The sequence below is a fragment of the Doryrhamphus excisus genome, linkage group LG5, assembly GCF_037039965.1.
Source record: "Doryrhamphus excisus strain RoL-2023G ecotype Guam linkage group LG5, RoL_Dexc_Guam_v1.1, whole genome shotgun sequence".
In the NCBI taxonomy this organism is placed as follows: Eukaryota; Metazoa; Chordata; class Actinopteri; order Syngnathiformes; family Syngnathidae; genus Doryrhamphus; species Doryrhamphus excisus.
Genome location: NC_136361.1, coordinates 20,749,782 through 20,770,805, shown reverse-complemented (window position 1 = coordinate 20,770,805; position 21,024 = coordinate 20,749,782). Strand labels below are relative to the sequence as shown.

Below are 21,024 nucleotides of genomic sequence, written 5' to 3'. Positions count from 1 at the left end.
AGACGACACAGTGTTTTTTACGTATGTGAGTTGCAGAATTTGCTTTTATTTTGAAAACACCCCAGCATAATTTCCGTGTTATTGGTGTGTAACAATATATAACTTTACAAGCACCTCCAGGCGGAAGCCGCGCATGCGGAAAAGTGGGTTGACGCTACGCTGGGCAGGAAGTGCTGGCTGGTGATCTGCAGTGCAGTCTCGGAGCTGTCATTCCAATTCCATTGTACCTCTGATGATGAGCTCATGGTTAATAATTTGTACACAGCGGGAAGAAGCACACCGGAAGTATGTAGGATATACTCAGCCATTGTCTGCCAGCCAAAGCCCGATTGCCACAAGACCTTACCGAGTGACATAGATGTCGGGCCCTTCATCTCTATTCTCTTAGCAATCTGCTACCAAACGCTAGCGTCCTTGCTAGCACTGTTGCTGATGTTGTCAGCCAATTTTACTCCTCAAACCGTGCTTGTGTTTGAATGACACTTTACGGCAACTGCAGTAAGCTATGACGGTAAGCTTTTCATAACTGTTTGACATTGGTGGGGTTTTGCGGTTTTTAGCTGTAAACACACATCTAATTAAATACAGTTAGCTGTTAGCGAAAGCAATTCCTGTAACAGATTGTGTACATTAGGGACTGTAATGTACCCAATAAGTGTCAAGCGTCAGTCTACAGATTGAGGTTTTCCAGATTACAACAATAAGACCATGTGTACCGTAATGTCCTTAATAATGTCTCCACTGAACACTGAAGTTGACTTCTTTGGTCAATAGGACTGGAAACCAGGGGTTGTCCAAAGTTGAAATTGCATTGCCACCTATGACATAAAGCTCAGGTCAATGTTTTGTTCACTTAGCCTGCTAAAAAAATAAAGGGAACACTAATATAGCACATCCTAGAGCTGAATGAATGAAATGTTCTTATTAATACACTGTTCTTTACATAGTTGAATGTACTGACAACAAAATCACATAAAAATATAAATGGAAATCAAATTTCCATCTTTTTTATGTGCCTGTATGACTCCCTCCAATGCATTGGAGTTACATTGTGTTGTTTAAGTGTTGACCTACATTGGATTTTTAATGCACAAAATGTATCAAAGACCCCACATCCTTCTATCTTTCTGTATGTGACCTCTGTGGAAAAAGTTCGAGTTTTTCAATTTTATCTCCAACCACGTCTATTTTATTGCCTGGATGTTGTCATTTTTCCCAAATGAGATATTGCTAAGCCCGAGCTTTTACTCTGTGAACCATGCAACTATTTAATTTTACAATTACTACCACATATAGTTTTCATGATGTCATGGATGATGATTATAGAGTTTACTTGATGAACGTACATAAAATAAAATGATCAGATAATATAAAGTGGAACCTCGGTTAGCATCTGCCCCGGTTAGCATGTTTTTTTGGTACTGTTGAAAATTTATGCCACAATTTCTCCTCTGTTTGCGTGCATTCTTTGGTTACTGTACAATATGACATGCGTATTGTCGTGTTGTTGACACACTGTGTGAGTTCAACAGATTAATTGGGTTGACATTATTTCTTATGGAAAAAGTTATTTCAGTTAACATCCGTTTCAGTTAGCGTTGGACCTTCTGGAACAAATTGACGCTGACCAAGGTTCCACTGTAGTTGTATTTTTACAGTAAGTGTACTCATGGTGTGTAGTGAACTTTGTCCCCAGCAGAGTGCACCCAAGTCTCATTTATTAAAAATTACATCACTGATGAGCTGTCATGTGACAGCATCCGAGCAACCTGCAACAAAAACCAACACTGCCATAAAGTGGGCAAACACTTATATCTTATATACGTACATTCATTGGTGAGCTGACAGTCTGGACTAGTTACCAGTTAATCACTGGGCACATGTAGAAGAACAATAATTGACATGGAATGTGGATGTTGCAATGGACGTTCAAACCCTTAATCTACTGGCTGTATGATTATAATTTTTTTATCAGCACTGAATTTGAATTTTTGCAATTCCATGTTTGTCAATATTTTTATGTTATGAAAACTTGGTTTAGAAGCATTCAAGTACATGCGCTTACAAATTCTCTATTTTTTGGTGATTTTTGTTATACCTACCGAGTCATAAAGGTGAAACAAATCTTTAATCACATCTGCTTGTGTCAGGCTTTGCTCTCCTGAATTTGTGTGAGTCGATGACCGTCTCATTCTTTACTGTCCTGTCATCTGACTTTATAACTTGTTGTGTTTCTTTGCTTTTATTTCTTTGGCACAGGTGTGATGTACTTATGTCTGCCTGGTGTTTGACGTTAGCACAATAACCACGCAGGAGAATGAATGCAGAGGAAGTGGAGCTGCTCGGTGACTCCAAGTACAGGAACTATGTGGCCGCCGTGGATAAAGCCCTTAAGAGCTTTGAGTACTCCAGTGAGTGGGCAGACCTCATCTCTGCACTGGGCAAGCTCAACAAGGTAATGATATGATTGTGTAAATTGTACACTGTATTATCTAAGTTCTGCTGATTGTTCAAAAACGTTAAATAAAGTCATAAAAAGTACTATTTGTCATCATAAAATAAAATTGCAGACACAGCAGTGATATGACACAACAGGAGCAGTCCTCCTTTTCCATGCAATATTTACATGACATCATAGTTTTTATGTGTTATTGTTATTTCAGGTTTTGCAAAACAATGCAAAATACCAGGTGGTCCCCAAAAAGCTGACAATAGGCAAGAGGCTGGCCCAATGCCTGCATCCTGCCCTGCCCAGTGGAGTCCACCGTAAGGCCTTGGAGACCTACGAGATCATTTTTAAGATCATCGGTCCCAAGAGGCTGGCCAAAGACCTTTTTCTTTATAGGTAACGTTGTTGCTGTTACAGATGTCAGTGAAGTTACACTGAACGTTTTGTTAACACCATCTTCTCCCCCACAGCTCTGGCCTCTTCCCTTTACTCACCAATGCTGCCATGTCTGTGAAGCCTGTGCTGCTAGGCCTCTATGAGACCTACTACCTGCCTCTCGGCAAGACCTTGAAGCCCGGCCTACAGGGTCTCCTCACTGGGGTGTTGCCTGGCCTTGAGGAGGGCTCTGAGTACTATGACAGGTTAGAGCAAAGCTGACTTGGGGGGTGTTGATTGTTTATTTTAAACACTGCTAAGTGTACTCCCTTAGAAAGACATTTTGTGGTGTGTTTATCTTAACATGACAGAATGTTAACAAAAAAAATGAAGGTTGCAAATTCACTTTTTGATTTGTTTTGATCCCCCACCAACAACCGAGCACAAGCAAGAATTCTGACCTCCATAGACACCAAAAATGTATGAACTATTAAGTTCCTATAAGTGGCTTAATATAGAAAATAAATAGGGGATCAAATTAATCCCCTACTGAGTTATTCTTTAATGTGATTAAAAACTCCACTTTAGTATCAGTATTTGTTCACAGTAGTAACTAGCATTGTACAGTGTGAATACAATTCTGAAACTAAACTGGAAATTATAGATGATAGTTGCCAGAAAATAATTGAAAATTCATTTGATAGTGCTTGAATTTTCTCTTCAGAAGCAGTATGTGAAACCTAACCTAGCCAGGTCATTGTGGTTCTTTAAAGCAGCATGATCTAATGTTCTCACCTTTACCACAGAACCAACACCCTGTTGGAGAAGGTGGCGGCAGCAGTGGAGCATTCGGCATTCTACAGTGCCTTATGGGGCAGCATTCTGACCAGCCCTGCTGTGCGTCTTCCAGGGGTCACCTTTGTCCTGTTGCACCTCAACCGCAAGCTCTCCATGGAGGACCAGCTCTACATCATGGGCAGTGACATTGAACTCATGGTATGGGCTCGGTTTTTAAGAATTGTTCATGGTAGCCTTCTTCAATGTTACGTTGCATCATCCCCTAATTACAGCAGTAATTGCTCAAAAATTAATCATATTTGGGGGGGCTGTGTAGCCTAGGTTATAACGATCGTGCACGTTTATTCTCTCCAGGTCGAGGCTGTCAGTACGTCAGTCCAGGATTCAAGTGTGCTGGTGCAAAGGAGCACTTTGGACTTGATTCTTTTCTGCTTCCCCTTCCACATGAGCCAAGTGAGTGGTTACATCTCGATGTAAAGTCCAGACCTTTGTACTACTTGCAGTATGATAGTCATGTACCGCATGTTTTAAGCCGACTCTTAGTATTTGTCTTTGTGTGCATTTTAAGCGGTACATTATGTGACTATTGTAAAGCTAGTTTGTTTACTAATCCAAAAACACTTGCAATTGTTGTGGTATAATAGCGTCCCGGTACTTGCTTGTGTGTATGTGACAAAGCCATCACAATGTTCTGTTCTGTTGTGTTCAGGCCACTCGCCCTGACATGATACGGATCCTGTCAGCTGCTTTGCATGTGGTTTTAAGAAGAGACATGTCCCTGAACCGCAGACTCTACGCCTGGTTGCTGGGTGCGAAACACACACTCAGATTCACATGTAGCCACCTGCAGAGTGTTCACAATTAGGGCTGAAAATAACTATTATTTTAATAATCGCTATTATTTGCTATTGCATTTTAAACTATACAGACTCAAATCAGACACTTACGAGGCACATGGTCTGACATTTACGCTAAATTACTGTTCGTATGTGGCTTTTTTTTTATTTTAAACAACATAAATCTTACTGGGTTTTCTTTTATTTGCAACTCACCTTGGATAAACATGCTGGTAAGTAATTGCATGGTTATATCATCAAGCATCATGTTGTATTTAAATTCCCCACCGTGTTCTTAAAATTAACATTCTTACCACACCCGAAAGGACAACAAACAATACTAACTTGGTGCGGTGATAAGGTTGACATTGTATCTGGTGTTGCCACTTAAGTTGCTTTGGTCTGCTGCACAAGGAACACCTCGATCATGATTAGAATCACTGATGAAAATTATGATGATCATGTGGTGCTTCAATTCTAATTGTATTACTTTAGATTGATATTTCAGCTGTTTTCTATAAATTTACCTTTTTATCGATTCAGTTTCAAACAGGCACAAAATATTTTAATAAGACTTCATAGAACAGTAATAGCATCAAGAGGAGACTTCATTTTTTCATTCACTGTACTGAGCCGAAGGATTAAGTTCAAATAGTGTATAATTATGGCTGATACTTTTTGGGTCAAAGGTTATTTTTGTTACAGCACTTAACTTTACTATCACCATCAGTTGTGGTGCTTTTTACTCTGCCCCTTTAAATTGTAACTGCTTGTGTGTGTTTTGTAGGGCTCGACAACAATGGGGTGAAACCAGGCCCCCGCAGCACTCGACAGAGCAACCCAGAAGAGCACGCTAGCCACTATTTCAACACCTTCTCTAAAGACATGCTTGTCCAGGTGGGTTTTTTTTTGCATTTGAACTCGCCTCATATAATTTAACTGCATCATGATTATTATGCTTTTTTTTTTGTAATTAAATCATTAGTGTTCGGGTGGTTATTAAGGAGCCAGATCTAAGCCACACCTCTCTGTTATGATGACGGTGGCTCACTGTAGCTCCCCCAGAGTCTGCAGCTCTTTAATAGCTTTATTCTGACCTGACCATTGTCACTACTAAGACTGCGAGATGCAATCAAGGACACTCTGAGCAACACAAAAGTCTAGTTTAAATAAACAGAAAGACAAAAAAAATTATATTCTCATCACTGACAGTGTAACTCTTAATGCAGAAGTACAATTCGCTGCATTTAAGTATGCTTGAAAATCCCAGAAAATAAACTACATGAATTCAACTTAAAATTACGTTGTGTCTTTGAACACAACCCCTCATTTCCCATAATAACACAGTTAAAGTGTGATTCAAATGTTTCGCTACTATTAAAGAATCCAGTGTGAGGTAAACAGATTGTCATGCATGTGTGCTATTTTTTAACTTGATTTAAATAGTCAGTTAATTTGCAGCTCTTTATACATACAAATATATATACTACCCTGTCTTGTGTCTTTCTTTCTATAAAATACAGTAAAAATTGGCATATTTCAGACATAGCTGCAAATGGTGGTAAATCATGATTAAATTGAAAAGTGTGATTAATATCATTCAAATTTTTAATCGTTTTGACAGCCCTGTTTTTTTTGCCAAATGATTCATCCGTCCCCTTTTTGAATTCTCCTCGCCAGCCTTGCCCATCCTCCTGGGTTTCCATACGCCATGTTCCCTTCTGCTCCTTTTCCGAGCAGGATGTTCTTTGAAGTCAGCTCCTCGTCTTTACACTCTTGTAATCTGTCCTGCCATGTGCTTTGCTGTGACTCTCCAGGGGTTTGAAAGCAGAGAGAAACCAGAAGGGAAAAATGTAGTTTTAGAAAGTATTTTTGTTTTTGTCGTTTACTCCTGCACCATCTGTTCAAAGGTAGATATTGGAACTCCATCCATTGGGAGACGGTTGGTACTACAGGGACTCTCCATTGCAGGCTTCAGTCCATTATGTGACAGACGGAGCGTGAAACATGCACAGAAAACAAAAACGAGAGTTGGTTTGGGATGCAATGAAAGATTTTGTTCTGCCAAATTGTAAAGTTGTATGAAAGCATCCCGATAAATAAGTTTCATTCTTCTGACACTGTGTGTTGTTAGGCAATGGTGGGGATATTGCAGGGCAAGGCACGAGGTGGGGAAGAGGAAAGCATTCTCATGCACGACCTCAAGCCATTTCGCATCCTCATCAGTCTGCTGGACAAACCAGAGCTTGGTAACGATCAATTTGTCGATATCCCCAAGACATACGTATATAGTTCTGTAAATATGCTGCCCGCCAGAGTCCATGTATGCATCTCCTTTCAGGCCCTGCAATCTTAGAGGATGTTCTTATTGAGGTGTTTCGTACTCTACACACACAATGCAAAACGGAGTTAGACCTCCAAAACCAGAGTCCCTTCACCAAGGACCACACGCACCTTAGCAGGTCAGTCCAATCGACCACTTCCTGTTTTGTACTCTTTTCAAAATAAAGAGCCATGGTTTATCATATTTCACTTCATAGGATGCAAATAATTATTTGCCCTTTTTTTTCTTTTTAGTAAACTTCGTGAAAATAAGAAGACGGCCGAACTGATTAAAACAGCCAATCTCCTGTTCAACTCCTTTGAGCCATACTACATGTGGGACTATATTGCTCGCTGGTTTGAGGAGTGCTGCAGGTTTGTATTTAGAAATAAATGTTTACATCACTCAGTATTTACATTCTATTCCTATTTGATATGGATGTATTTCTGGAAGTCTGGTAATATCATCATACTAAGGTTACATTCACACTGCAGTTCAATTCCAATGTACAGTCAGGCCGCATAGTGTCCGTCATAGAAAGGCGTGGTTTATCATCCATGACTTGTATAAAGGTACTCAACAATGAAGGGCTAAAGTTCTTCTCATATGAAAATTATTTTTAAAAGGCGTTAGTGAAGCTGCTCCTATTAATGCTGGTCACTTCTGCGTCCGACATCGACCCACCCATGCGGGGGGGGGGGGGGGGGGGGGGGGGTAAGGTGTCTTCCTGTAAAAATGTATTTAATTGAAGTTGTGAGCTATTTTTGTTTTCATCATTCTATCTGTCCAAACAAATGTACCTTCAGTTGTTGATATTATTTTTTTTGTTGATTAAGTGCTGGACTGTCTCAGTAGAATGATGCTTCAAAAATCGGATCAAATTTGAATCTGTGTTAGTGACGATCCATCTCATGCATATAGTTGGTTGAGCCACCAAACGACAGAAACAATACTGACTTTTATTGTAGGAGGACAATGAATGTGTGTACAAGCGTTCCAAGACATGCTGGGAATTTTGATACTCCAGAGCTCTGCTTGATGGAGTTCTGTCAGCTAGTTGATTTCCTGCTGGACATTGTTTCCTTGGTGAGTTCATCTTTTGGTCTTCCACCATCTGTGTCCTGTCTTCACTTTTGAAGTAGCTTTCATGTACAGTTAAAATCTCATCACTCATTCATTCTCTCTCTCCTATTGTATTTAACATGTCAAGATCATTCATGTTGTTAATTCAAGGTTTATTTTCCTTTTGTACAGATTTAATTTTCTCTGCCATATTGCATTGACAGGTCCCTTCTTTCCAAGCTTTCTTTTCTCGCTTCTTACCTCCTCCACCCTCTTTGGCTCATACAAACCCTTCTAAACATTTACACTGAGATTTTACTGATAAGCCCCCACACAAGTACAACCATACCTGTGTGTCTAATTTCCCCACCAACATATTTGAATCATTTTACAAATATGCTTGTCTGTACTGTATTTCCAATCTGAACAGTTTGGAAATTTTGTGTATTACCCGATATAAAGAATGTGAGTGTGTGTGCCTGCCGTACTCAAGAGAGTGATAGTGTGTGGTTAGTGTGCTCCGCTTGCTCCTGTCTGTTCAAACTATCTGCTCTTTCTCCCTGAAGCCTACTAGAAGCATGAGGGTAATCTGCCAGGTAAAGTACTGCTCTTTCCTGCCTTTTCACCTCATTCTGCTTCACTGAGGCTATGATAGCATTCCTGCAACATTCCACCAACAGGCCTTTGACACGTAATTTCTAAATAAGAGGCTGCCGACTGTACATGAAGTCTAAGTATTATCTACCAAAAAAAAAATAATAATAGGTTAAAAATAGTAAGTTACATTCACTTTAGAAATCATCCTTGCTGTTTGGTGTGGATCTTGTGATAATGAAATCTTTGTGTCTGTGGGCTTTCTGTTACGCATGCACGCAGTTTTACTCCATTGCCTTGCTCACATATTTTTAAAAGAAATATGGATACCTTTTTTAATTTATTAATTCCTTTTTTAATACTTATTTTACAAGGTGTTTTTTTCTTTTTACCCATTTTTTTTATTTAAAGGTTATGCCCAAATACATTTGATAACCTCTTCTAATAACTAATGTTTATTCAGCCATTAACTGATAAAGAGAAAGAACAAGATTCATCTACAAGGAGTGTTACTTGAGCCGCATGGAAAAAATGGATTGATTAACATGACAAACATGACATGGTTCGAGTGTTATTCATTTATTAAGCCCCTCCCTCAGTCAGAGGAGACAAGAAAATGAATGTAGAATAGCATTATGTCTTATGATAATATTTTACTAAGCGTTCCACATTCACAGGAGACGTACATCGAGATCCAGACGGAGCATCTTCCTCAGCTGTTGTTGCGTATGGTGGCAGCACTAACCTGTCACCTCCAGACCTTGGGGCTCAGAGAGCTCACTCACTGCCTACGCCTCTGCTCCAAGATCTTGAGCAAAGTGCAGCCACCATTGGTGTCTCCTTTGGCTCTGCACACCACCCCCCAAGTACAGGGCTTTTCCAACTCTCCCGGCAGCGCTTCAGACTCTGCCAAAGAAAACAAGAAAGTGAGTAAAATCATTGGAATGTTCATTAAGATTTAATTGAGACAGCTAAACTAACGGCAAGAAAGAATACCCTATTTAAAGAATGCGAGAGTGTGTGCTTGTTTAGTTTACAATTTAATACATTTATAATTTATGCCATGTTTTGTTGCTCCAAGCTATTTTTCTTTACTGTAAGAGGAGGCAAAATTGCTCTTTTGATGGTGAAGGTTGCCGACCCCTGATCCAGGGGAACATTTTTGAGGTCAGTTGTCATTGATGTTGGATGAAAAGAGCTGGCTCACAATTTCTGTTGCACTTGATCTCCAAGGTGTTTGATAGGGTTGCTTTGTGCTCTGGGCCACATTCATAAACCTTAATGTTACTGCCCAAAAAAAAACATCAGATCAAATTGTGATGTTTTGCTTTCGATTGAGTCTCCCCACCATTGGCCCTGCCATCCCATACTCCCCTGACACAGGACATTTCAATACTCGTTGGCCGTCCTCGGCATCCTGGTCCCTGCTTTGCAGCCTGGTTCTTTAAGTGTGTACATGCCCACTGAGGCATGTTGCAAGAGTTTAGCCAATCTGTCCCATGATCAGAGATGGAACGGACTGCATGGACAGAGACAAGCCCATGAGGAGTAGAAGGAAAGAAAACTGTTTAGCAACAGCTGAGCCCAGCTCACCTTTTCTCTCTTAGGAAGAAGAGAAGAGTAAAATAGCCTGTGGCGCCTGGGTGAGCCATCTTCATCAGAGTGGAAACATACCGCATAGACATGCATGCAACCCCTCCCCCACATTGAGGAGCATATGGATGATGTGTTACTCTATGTGCCATCTGAGTCCAGGCTACAAAATGTGCATGCTGCCTTGATCCGAATGAATCCCAGGGAGGTTTATTGTCCCCAATGACTAAGAGGGAGGGGGGCATAATTGTCGAAACTTGTACTCCTGTTCATCTGTCGGTCTTCAAAACGCAAGTCTGGTGTACACGTCTAAATGAGAACAGCTGGCGACGATCACGGCCAGTTCATGTTTTCACATTTACATGCTTTTCCATGTATAAAAATATTTTTTCCTCATGAGGACTTGTAGTGATACATGAAGAAGACACACTGATCCCTGTATTCGGTAAAAGTAAAATTAGTTAGCTTGAACTTACTGCATTTTTCCTTTAGTTCCTGTCGAAATTTTTTGCATTTGTATTGGTGTAAATATTGGAATTTCTCGTGAAGGTACTATTAAAGTGATCATTTTTCTTGTCTTGCAGAATCTTCCTGCGCCTCTGGAAACATCTGGAAGCGGGGACTTGTGCCAAGATGGAGAAAATCCTCCCAGCAGTCACTCTTCTGAAAGTGGCTTCACAGACTTTGTCCAATACCAAGAAAATGGCCCTGACACAGAAGATCCAACTCACTCGGCACTTAAAACAGGCCGCTGCTCCTCTGGCCCATCTCAGGCTAAACCTCTGGACAAACCAGTCATGCAGTGTTGCTTGGAACGCTTCCAACAATTTATCTCACGGCTTATTACCTTGCATCTAACCTCTGAGCAGGCGGACAAAGCTGAGAAGGATGGAGGAGAGGTACTGCAGTCAGCAAACCTGATATTAGACAGCTCCCAACTCAACGGTCGGATAGACCAGACCGAGTCATGCTCAGACTCTGCGATGATGCAGAAAGAGTGTGTTGCTGCTTTTACTGCTGCCTGCCAGCTCTTCTTGGAATGTTCCAGTTTCCCAGTCTACATCGCAGAAGGGAATCTGAAGGCTTCACCCACACAGGAGGAACAGTGTGGTAAGTGTTGAGCCACAGCACGCTGAAATGGTGTTAGAGGACTTAATTAACAACACGAACCGCTTTGTCAGAATAAAAAATATCAGGATATACCAGTAAAAAAAAGTCACATTTTGGGGAACTAATGTAGTTTGACTTATAATCATGATATTCTGTCTCTGTGTTAGGTTAATTGCATGTGAAATTGGAGACACTAAATTGTCAATAGGTACAGTGTATGAATGTGACTACGAATGGTTGTCCATTTGTGTCCTGTGATTGGCTGGCAAACAGTCCAGGGTGTACCCCACCTCTTGGTCATAGTCAGCTGGAGTAGGTTCCAGCATACCCTCGCAATCCTCATGAGGATTAAGCAACCGAGAGAAATTAATACATTCAGACTGTTAAATAAAGCTATGAAAAATGTTGGACTGTTTATGTCTTTGGAGGGGGGTAAACGTACAAATACAGTAGGAGATCAAATATTCACATCTTTGTATGTAATACTAGGCCAATTTTGTAATATGATTGGTCATACTGACTATGTGTTTTTTAACAAATGCACTATATTAAAGCATGTTACCTTCCAACGTGTACAGACAGCGAGCGGGTGTGTTTGCCAGTGTGGCTGCAAAAGCTGATGGATGCCTCCTGCCTGGCTAGCGACTTTGGTTTGCAAGGCGTGGCCATTTCTCTACTGATGGACCTGGTTGGACTCACTCAGTCCGTCGCTATGGTGACAGCCGAGAGTGTAGCATCTAACTGCAGCTCAGAGGCGGCCCAGCCCATGAGTCCGAGCCAAGGTCGAGTGGCTGTCGTCATCAGGCCCCCACTCACTCAGGGAATCCTTAAGTACATCGCAAACAAGACAGACTTCTTCAAGGTAGACGTTACATCAGAACTGTAATTGGCCTTATGTTTCCCCCGGTATGAACTCTCTTTATTCTGCTTATGCAAAGAATGTGGCTCTGATCCTGTGGGACCAGTTGAGTGAAGGAACACCTCAGCATCATCAACGCAGTGTGGAGCTCTTCTATCAGCTCCACAACCTAGTACCGTCATCCAGCATCTGTGAGGATGTGATCAGCCAACAGCTCATGCATCGGGACAAGGTCTGTATAGTCTTAACGTAGTATGTCTGTGTAATTCATGCTCAAGTAAGTTTTCTTTCAGAAAATTCGCCTAGAAGCCCACGTGAAGTTTTCTGTGCTGTGGCATTTGACACGGGATTTGAACATCACCAAGTCTTCTCCTTTTAATCGAACATTTGACAGGTAAGTCCTGATGTATTGCATTTATATTTGGTGTTATATATCTATATATTTCTGTCATAATTGTTTTATTTTGACCCTGCAGATCTCTTTTCATCATGTTAGACAGTCTTAGTTACTGGGATCCATGTACCAGTTCAGTTGGCCGGGCTTGGCTCAATCAGGTCCTTCAAAGACATGATATTGCTCGGGTACTGGAGCCCCTGCTTCTCCTTCTCCTGCACCCTAAGACCCATAGGGTTTCCATTCAAAAGGTACAAGCCCAGCGGCACTGGGCCACTGTTTTTCCTGGCCTGCCTGAGCAGGCGCCATTGGAACCGATCTACATCAGAGATTCTGGCTTCTCTGACAGTGAGTGGTCTTGTTTTAGTTCTGCAGATTGACTGGTTAGCAAAACAGCACTTTGCCATGGATTATTTAAGAACATATTTGTTCCTCTGTTTTGTCTTGTCGTATTAGATCTCAGTCACGTGCATGAGGCACAGGGGGACTTCCGAGGTCTTGATGTGGGCGACATGGAGCCGTTCTGTCTCACTGTGAACCCTCTGAGTGACAGCCTGTCTATACTAAGCCTGAGCAGTGAGAATTTACAATTAACTGGTGAATTTCCGCCTGCTGACCAGCAGGGGGAGCCCCAGTCCTCTGAATCAACTGGTTCTCGTTCATCTCCAGTGGAAAATGGAAGCTTTGAGGAGCCAGAGGTTGTAAACAGCACTGCCAATAGTTCCGATCAGCAGCCTGCTTCTTCAGATGACATGTCTGACGACTCTTTGGAAGAGATTGTGTCCTCTGTTGTAAATGAGCTAATAGAAAAGGTTCTGAGGTTAGCAGCTGAAGAGTCTTTTGAAGTCCCACCTCAGTCTGAAAACTGGCCTCAAACAGACTCAGAGAGCACTTCCTCAGATACCTCCACTGGTCCCCATCTTGAGTCCGGACTTCCTCATAGTTCCAACCACCAGACTCTTCCAGAGATTCTCGCTGAAGGAACTCTGGAGTTCCTCTGCGTCACCTCATCAGATGTAGCTAAAGCGGAGCAGCATCGAGAGGGCATCACCCGACACAGTTCCTCCCCTTCTATTGTCACATTACCCGACAACCCAGACCTAGCCATTTCAGATCGGAACCTGCGAGTAGATGACCCTCAAGCACGTAAACGTAGCCACAGCAGTACTCAGCTGAGCCTTAAAGGGAAAATCATGGAGAAGTTATCCGACAAATCGCCAGGGGCTAGGCCCAAGATCAAAAAGTCCAAAAGAAAAGAGGAGCAGAGAAAGGCTGCAATCCAGGCTGACAAAACACAACCACCGAGTATTTTCTTTGGGGACAGCCTGGATCTGGAGAACTGGTATAGCTGTGGGGAGGGCGAGGTATCAGAGATCGAAAGTGACACTGGCTCACCCAACGGCTGTCCAAGTGGGACTGTTGGAAGTGTTGGTGTCGCAGGACGAAGATCGTCTTCCGCCTCACCTCGAGTCCACATCCATCCCCTCTACCAGCATGTTCTTCTATATCTCCAGTTATATGACTCCTCCAGGGCCCTGCATGCCCTGTCAGCAGTTGCAGCCATGCTCAGGGCCGCTCCCTCAGGGTTTGTAAGCGCTATCTCCACCACCAGCATCAACAACACCTATACCCCACAGCTGTCTTTGCTCCAAAACCTACTAGCCCGTCACAGGGTGTCCGTCATGGGTAAAGACTTCTACTGCCCCATTCCTCAGGACTCCCACTCGCACTCTTTTCGCAGTGCCATGTATCTGGAGATCATCATATCGCTCTGTCTCTACTTCCTAAGAAGCTATTACTCTGCCCACGTGGCAGCTGGCCCTCAGGACTTGGCGGGGAATCGGGCCATGCAGCTCACCAGTATCGAGGTCTTGACTCTTCTCTTCAACGAGCTATCCAAAGTCACGGGGGGCTCAGCAAAAGGCTTTGCTAGTTTTATCTATGACGTCCTGTCTAAGTGCAAAGTTCAGAAGGTTGTTCTCCATTGCCTGCTCTCCTCGATATTCAGTGCCCAGAAATGGCATGACCAACGGTTGGCCAGCAGAAACATAGCGACCGTGGAGGAAGGTCTTTCAGAGGACAGCGTCATCAACTTGTCGGAGGACCAGATGGATGGCTGTAGCGCAGTCCAGTCCCAGTTACTCAGACTGCTGCAGAGCCTCGTTGTACTTGAGCACAGAGTTCTGGTGCCAGCTGAAGAAGGAGAACCTGCAGGCGCTGGAGCAGGTGGTGCAGGCGCAGGCAGCGGCACCGGGCCTGGGTTTGAGATCTTGGGTGGAGAAGTGGAACATGTCAACCCTCAGCAGCCAATGACATCACTGCAATACCTTCATGGCCAGCCAATCACAGCACAGGGCATGTTTTTATGCGCGGTGATCAGGGCATTGCATCAACACCATGCGTGTAAGATGCATCCTCAGTGGATTGGACTCATCACAGCCACACTGCCGTACATGAGGAGGGTTCTAAGAAGGGTGGTTGCATCAGTTACCCTCCAGCTGTGCAGGAACCTGGACAATCTACTTCACCAGTACCGCTATGAGACTGGAATTACTGATACCAGGTATTAAAAAGTATACAATGGACAGTGCAATAATATTTATTCTAGCTTTATTTAGCTTAATCTATTATAATTAACAACAAAGAGAAAACAACATTAAAAGTGTTTAAATAAAACGAATATGTAAGTTTGAGAAACTTAAATATTTTATGTACTTTTTGCAGGCCTCAGTGGACGGCTCTCTGCATTCCTCCCGACTTGATACTGACAGTGCTGGAGGGCATCACTGCCATCATCCATTATTGCCTGCTTGATCCCACTTCCCAGTACCACCAGGTGAGGGAGCTGTTGACCACGTATTTGTTCTAAACACCACCTATCCCGAATAGAATCATTGTGTTTTGTGAGTTAGTATCATAAATATTAATGTATTTTGTTAAGTATATATGCACAGTACTGTGTTGCTGAGACTCGTTCTGGTCACCTGTCAGTTACAAGTGAGTGTTGACCAGAAGCACCTGGCGGAAGCTCGTTCAGGCATCCTGTCCATTCTCCACACCATCATGTCCTCTGTCACGCTGTTATGGAGTGTCCTCCACCATGCCGACAACTCTGACAAGCCAGCTGCTGCTTCTGCCGCGTCCACGTCCAACATCAATCTGGGCTCCACTAAGGTACAAAGCTGCACTAATTATATCTTTAATCCGCTACCGAGAGCTGATTTAGGATACCAAATTGTAAAGGGTGTTTCTTGATAGGAGTCCTCAGTGAAATTAAGTTTACTTATATAGCCCTTAATCACAAAAGAGTCTCAAAGGGCTCTACAAGCTGGCAACAATCGATGACATCCCCTGATCTGAACTCCATCCGGGCAAGGAAAAACTCAAAACCACACACACAACATGTAGAACATAATTACAAACAATATAGAACATTTTAAGAAAAGTTGAAAAATCATGTAAATGTCACATTCACCACAAAATGTGCCATATTTCCCAATACAAATATGTTCAATTATATTTTTATTGAATTAATTTGTTTGAGAGGTTGTAGATATTAATGACATAACGTTGTCGCTTGTATCTCATCTGCAGAAAATACGTCAGCAAATTCTTGAGCTGCTCGGCCCGATCTCCATGAACCATGGGGCTCACTTTATGGCAGCCATTGCTTATGTTTGGAATGAGCGGAAACAGGTCAAGACTCCAGTCAGAAATAAAGTGAGTGAACCTGATGATGAACGTCAAACACCATTGTATTTTTGTATTAAAAATACCGCACTTTCACCTTGCAACCCAAGATGCAAGACCTTTATGGGAAATTCTCCCCTTACAGGATAAATATGAAATTGAAGATATTTGTAACAGTTTTCCTTCAATTCTGAATATATCTCAGGTAATTCCACTTGCCAGTGAAGAACAGCTGTTGCTGGTTGAGCTGGTTCGCTCAGTGAGTGCAATGCGCACTGAGACTGTCATGCACACAGTTAAAGAGGTTTTGAAGCAGCCGCCAGCCATTGCGAAGGACAAGGTTTGTGATTCAGATTTTCCATTGTTGCACAGACAAAGTTATTAGATAATACGCATTTTATGATTAATTAATTTAAACAATATATTTTCCTGGGCCTTCTTAGAAACACCTTTCTTTGGAGGTCTGCATGCTGCAGTTCTTCTATGCATATGTCCAGAGGTGAGTTTATGGTCTGTTGACATCGGTAGAGCACACAGTATTTATTGTCACGCATAGTTACATATACAACATAATATTGTCTCACAGGATCCCAGTTTCCACATTGGTTGACAGCTGGCCATCTCTGCTGGCACTGCTGAAGGACTCAGTTCAGTTAGGCCTGCCTGCTCCAGGACAGTTTTTAATACTTGGGTCAGTTCCTCTTTAAACTCTTCTATTTCATTCATTGTCATATTATTAGGTGCTTAATACATCTGTATTTTCTTCTCTAGTGTTCTGAATGAATTCATTTTGAAGAACCCCAACCTGGAAAATAAGAAGGACCAGAGAGAGCTCCAGGTAACTTTTGTGCCTGCCCTCCAACAGTGATGTCCTTTAATTTCTTCTTCTCTTTACCCAGTGTAACTCAGACGTGCAAGTTCTGACTAGCTTCATTTTCATTATGGTGTGAGTTTCTATTTTATTTTTCTTGTGTTCAGGATGTGACACATAAAATCGTGGAGGCCATTGGGACAATTGCGGGTTCCTCTCTGGAGCAAACTACCTGGCTGAGAAGAAACCTGGAGGTGAAGGCCTCGCCTCAGATTGTTGTGGATGGAACAAACCTTGAGGCAGATGTTGAAGGTTTGTCTCTCACACTCACTTTGTTGTTTTGCTTTTTTATAGTTAGTGTATGGCTTACTTGGTGCACAGTGGTCAGTTTTTGTTTTATTCCATTCTGATACCAGGGATTCATGTGTAAGTTAAAATACTAGTACAATAGTACAATATAATCAGAAAAGATGTGCTTTGTGTATTTGATAAGTGAATATTTTTGCAGAATGCCCACACATGCTGTCTAAATCCTGTTAATATTTGACATCTGTCTTTTGTAGATTTAATGCTCACAGTAATGGAGGCGTCCAACTTTACTCCATCCGTCTACAGCGTTCATGCCCTCACACTGCTGGCTGAGGTAAAACATTGTCCTGTCCTTGATTCAGCATTCTACACAACTGAAGTGGTTTGGGTGATTCGCTTTCCCAAATGGAGTTTCTTTCCCTCACTTACTTTTAAGCAATAACTTTTCTCTGCTTGTACTGTAGATGTGAGATACATTAGTTATTAAGAGGCAAAAAATAAAACTTTTTTTTGGAAGGAACATCACCCTTCCAGCTCTATTTGAGGTTCTATCTGTCTGACAGCTTTTTTGTACATCCTTTAATTTATTCTTTATACTGTTCATCAATATGCTACAATAATGCTGCAGTGCAGTTTGTCATACTTTGCTTGCTGCAGCATTGTTGACTATGCAGGCAGAAGAATGTCTCTCATTGTGTTCAGAGTATACAGTGCATGGCTGACATGAATGAAATGTGAATTGGTGAACAGGTGCTGGCTCACTTGTTGGACACGGTGTTCTACAGTGATGAGAAGGAGCGGGTCATACCATTGCTGGTCAATATCATGCATTACGTAGTTCCTTACCTACGCAACCACAGGTAAGTACAGATGTGATTTTTTACTGAATATTAGCATAACGGGTGTAACGATTTGTTTTAATAATGAGTGGATTTGATTCACGATTTGTCGTCTTTGGTTCATTTACAATGATACATGGGCCGATAAAAAATGTGTCCAGAATGAAAAACGTGCTAACAGATATTGCTAATATTCCCAATCCCCTTTGACAGTGCTCACAATGCCCCCAGCTACCGGGCCTGCATCCAGCTGCTGAGCAGTCTGAGTGGTTACCAGTACACACGCAGAGCCTGGAAGAAAGAGGCATTTGACCTCTTCATGGACCATACCTTCTTCCAGATGGATTCATCCTGTGTCAGCCAGTGAGTAGGAGAGAAAACTCCCATTTTGAGAGAATCCAGACTCTATCTATATCGATGTGTGGGCAGAGACAGACCAACATTGAGTATAAATCGAGTCAAACATGTGCTCCCCCACCCCCACCTCTTATTTTTCAGCTGGAGGGCGATCATTGACCATTTGATGACACATGACAAGACGACATTCAGAGACCTCATGAGTAAGCCTGTCATAAATAATACCTACCTGGCACTGATACCTGTGATTGTTTTTGTTTCGTACAATGGTTCCTCATTCGAACCCCACTCCCTCACTTTATCGCGGTGTAATCATATTAAAACAAGGTAATGTTATGGCTGTAGTCCAGCTACACCTCAACTGTGTCCACATATCTTAGTCTTAAAAAGCTTATATTGTTATTATATTGACTATATGTATTTATCTACTAGATATGTCTAGGGGCTCTTAATAATATTACTAATCATATGTAGAAAGTCATAAACAGGTTTTCTGTGCTCTAACCTACAAAGTATTTAATTTATTAACGAGGGGTCCTACTTAAATATATTTTTGTAACTATTTAAAATAGTTAAGTGTGTTCTCTCCCTCAGCCCGGGTAGCTGTTGCCCAGAGTAGCTCCCTCAGTCTGTTCACCAATAGAGATGCTGAACTCGAACAGAGGGCCATGCTGCTCAAACGCCTGGCCTTCACCATCTACAGCAGTGAAGTAGACCAGTACCAGAAATACCTGCCTGACATACAAGGTGATTTTTCAACTCAACTGGTCTCCCTGCGGCTCCATTATTTCTGGTGTTATTTTTCACCCGACAACCGTCACTTTTGCAGTGTTGTAATGTAATCTCCATGTTTCACCCGGTATGCTCAGAGCGCCTTGCTGAGAGCCTGCGTCTGCCTCAGGTGCCCATCCTCCACGCACAGGTGTTCTTGTTCTTCAGGGTGCTACTGCTGCGCATGTCACCTCAACACCTCACCTCGCTATGGCCCACCATGATCACTGAACTGGTGAGCTCTAGGTCCTCTGCAGGGAAATGTGTATCTTATGTCTCTTGCACTATTTTTTGTTGTTTATTGCCTTTTACGCAAATGAGGTCACTCGCATACATTTCCACATACTGTGTCCCCATAGGTCCAGGTGTTTCTATTAATGGAACAGGAGCTGATGGCAGACGAGGACATATCAAGGTACATTTTGTTGTACAAGAGGATGACTGTCAGTGGCCTGTGAATACTTATTATCTGACATATCTTCTCTGAATCATCCATAGGACGTCAGGGCCATCTGTGGCTGGCTTAGAGACCACCTACTCTGGAGGAAATGGCTTTTCAACCTCCTACAACAGCCAACGCTGGCTCAACCTCTATCTGTCAGCCTGCAAGCTGCTGGACTTGGCCTTGGCGCTACCGCCTGAGAGCCTGCCTCAGTTCCAGATGTCAGTGCTAGCAAATCTTTTCTGTGATTAGTTTTGCAGACTTAAAGAGTGGAAAATAACAAAATATATTAGCATTGTGTGTTTTGGGTGAATGTCAAACATGCATATCATCTGCTTGAACCATTTTGGCTGCCTGTTTCACACTTATTAACAACAGCTGTATATTGTCTTCACATCCTCACACTGATGGCACCGACCTGCTTGCAAAGTTATTTCAGTACATGCTGGTCTTTATTGATCCTAGGTACCGCTGGGCCTTCATCCCTGAAGCCTCAGACGATTCTGGATTGGAGGTCAGACGTCAAGGGACGCACCAGCGGGAGTTTAAACCCTATGTGGTACGACTGGCCAAGCTGCTGAGGAAACGAGCAAAGGTACGGCGTGATTGGCATCCCATATGAGCTCATTGAATGAGTGTGATGAGGAAACGTGGAAGTTCAGCTGTAATCAAATCTTCCACCATCAGTAATTTTGATGAAAATAGTTGTTGTGGCTTTAAAGAGGTCTGTGTTGTACTTCATCTTCTATTATTGTATTTATTGATTGCTCATGGTGTTAAATTTTCACCACACAGAAAAATCCAGAAGAGGACTGCTCCACCCGAACACTATCCTGGGAGCCAGGACACCTGATGCTAACCCTTTACGTTATCCGCAGCATGGAGCAGCTGCTGCCCTTCTTCAGCCTGCTCAGTCAGGTGTTTAACAGCAAAGCCAGTAGCCGCTTCAGTCCCGCCTACACCCACAACCATGCAGATGGCTCTCTACCCGCCCACAAGGAGGGCCACAAGTTGGAGAGCCAAAAAGTTTTCTGGAGTCGAGCTCGGCAGAACATTGAAGAAATGGTGGAAAAAGACTTTCTAGAAGGTCTTATCAAGACGTGAGAACAAGGGTCTCAACAACACATGAAACAACTGATCAGCACTAGTGACAAACCTCAACTGGGATATCGCCACAAGGGAGAATGATTTGTACATGTTTTGTATTTATAATAATTTTACTTTTCAAAGGCCGTTAGGTTTTAATTATTTGTACATACAAAGATAGCCTCGATGGCTGACTTTTAATACTTCATGGCAGTCCTTCAGGACCAAAGACAAGATGCCGTGCCATTCCATGTTGATGTGACTTAATAAAGAAAAGGTCTCACAGGCCATGTTGCTGTTCTTCAACATGGGAGAGAAGGAGAGAG

At 42.4% G+C, this 21,024-nt stretch overlaps 1 protein-coding gene across 3 annotated transcripts; it reads left to right on the top strand.

The window, feature by feature from the left end:
* The first annotated feature begins 145 nt into the window (after window positions 1-145).
* On the top strand, window positions 146-20,986 carry dop1a (DOP1 leucine zipper like protein A). Of its 3 annotated transcripts, none has more exons than XM_058052978.2 (38): window positions 146-511; window positions 2,260-2,455; window positions 2,664-2,845; window positions 2,920-3,090; window positions 3,631-3,820; window positions 3,977-4,075; window positions 4,332-4,431; window positions 5,273-5,355; window positions 6,593-6,707; window positions 6,800-6,920; window positions 7,036-7,155; window positions 7,750-7,867; window positions 8,410-8,439; window positions 9,115-9,363; window positions 10,615-11,140; window positions 11,719-12,002; window positions 12,079-12,231; window positions 12,293-12,393; window positions 12,476-12,741; window positions 12,850-14,956; window positions 15,118-15,229; window positions 15,385-15,567; window positions 15,988-16,113; window positions 16,289-16,423; window positions 16,527-16,582; window positions 16,670-16,774; window positions 16,855-16,921; window positions 17,062-17,206; window positions 17,458-17,537; window positions 17,954-18,063; window positions 18,256-18,405; window positions 18,541-18,602; window positions 18,994-19,146; window positions 19,269-19,405; window positions 19,530-19,585; window positions 19,669-19,833; window positions 20,078-20,207; window positions 20,408-20,986. In XM_058052978.2, exons 2-38 carry the CDS (start codon window positions 2,318-2,320, stop codon window positions 20,714-20,716), a joined length of 7,434 nt encoding a protein of 2,477 aa, XP_057908961.2. In that variant the 5' UTR covers window positions 146-511; window positions 2,260-2,317; the 3' UTR covers window positions 20,717-20,986. The 3 variants fall into 3 exon arrangements, with proteins under 3 accessions (XP_057908961.2, XP_057908960.2, XP_057908962.2); XM_058052977.2 differs by having other exon boundaries at window positions 5,246-5,355; XM_058052979.2 differs by lacking the exon at window positions 8,410-8,439 and having other exon boundaries at window positions 5,246-5,355.
* The last annotated feature ends 38 nt before the right edge of the window (window positions 20,987-21,024 follow it).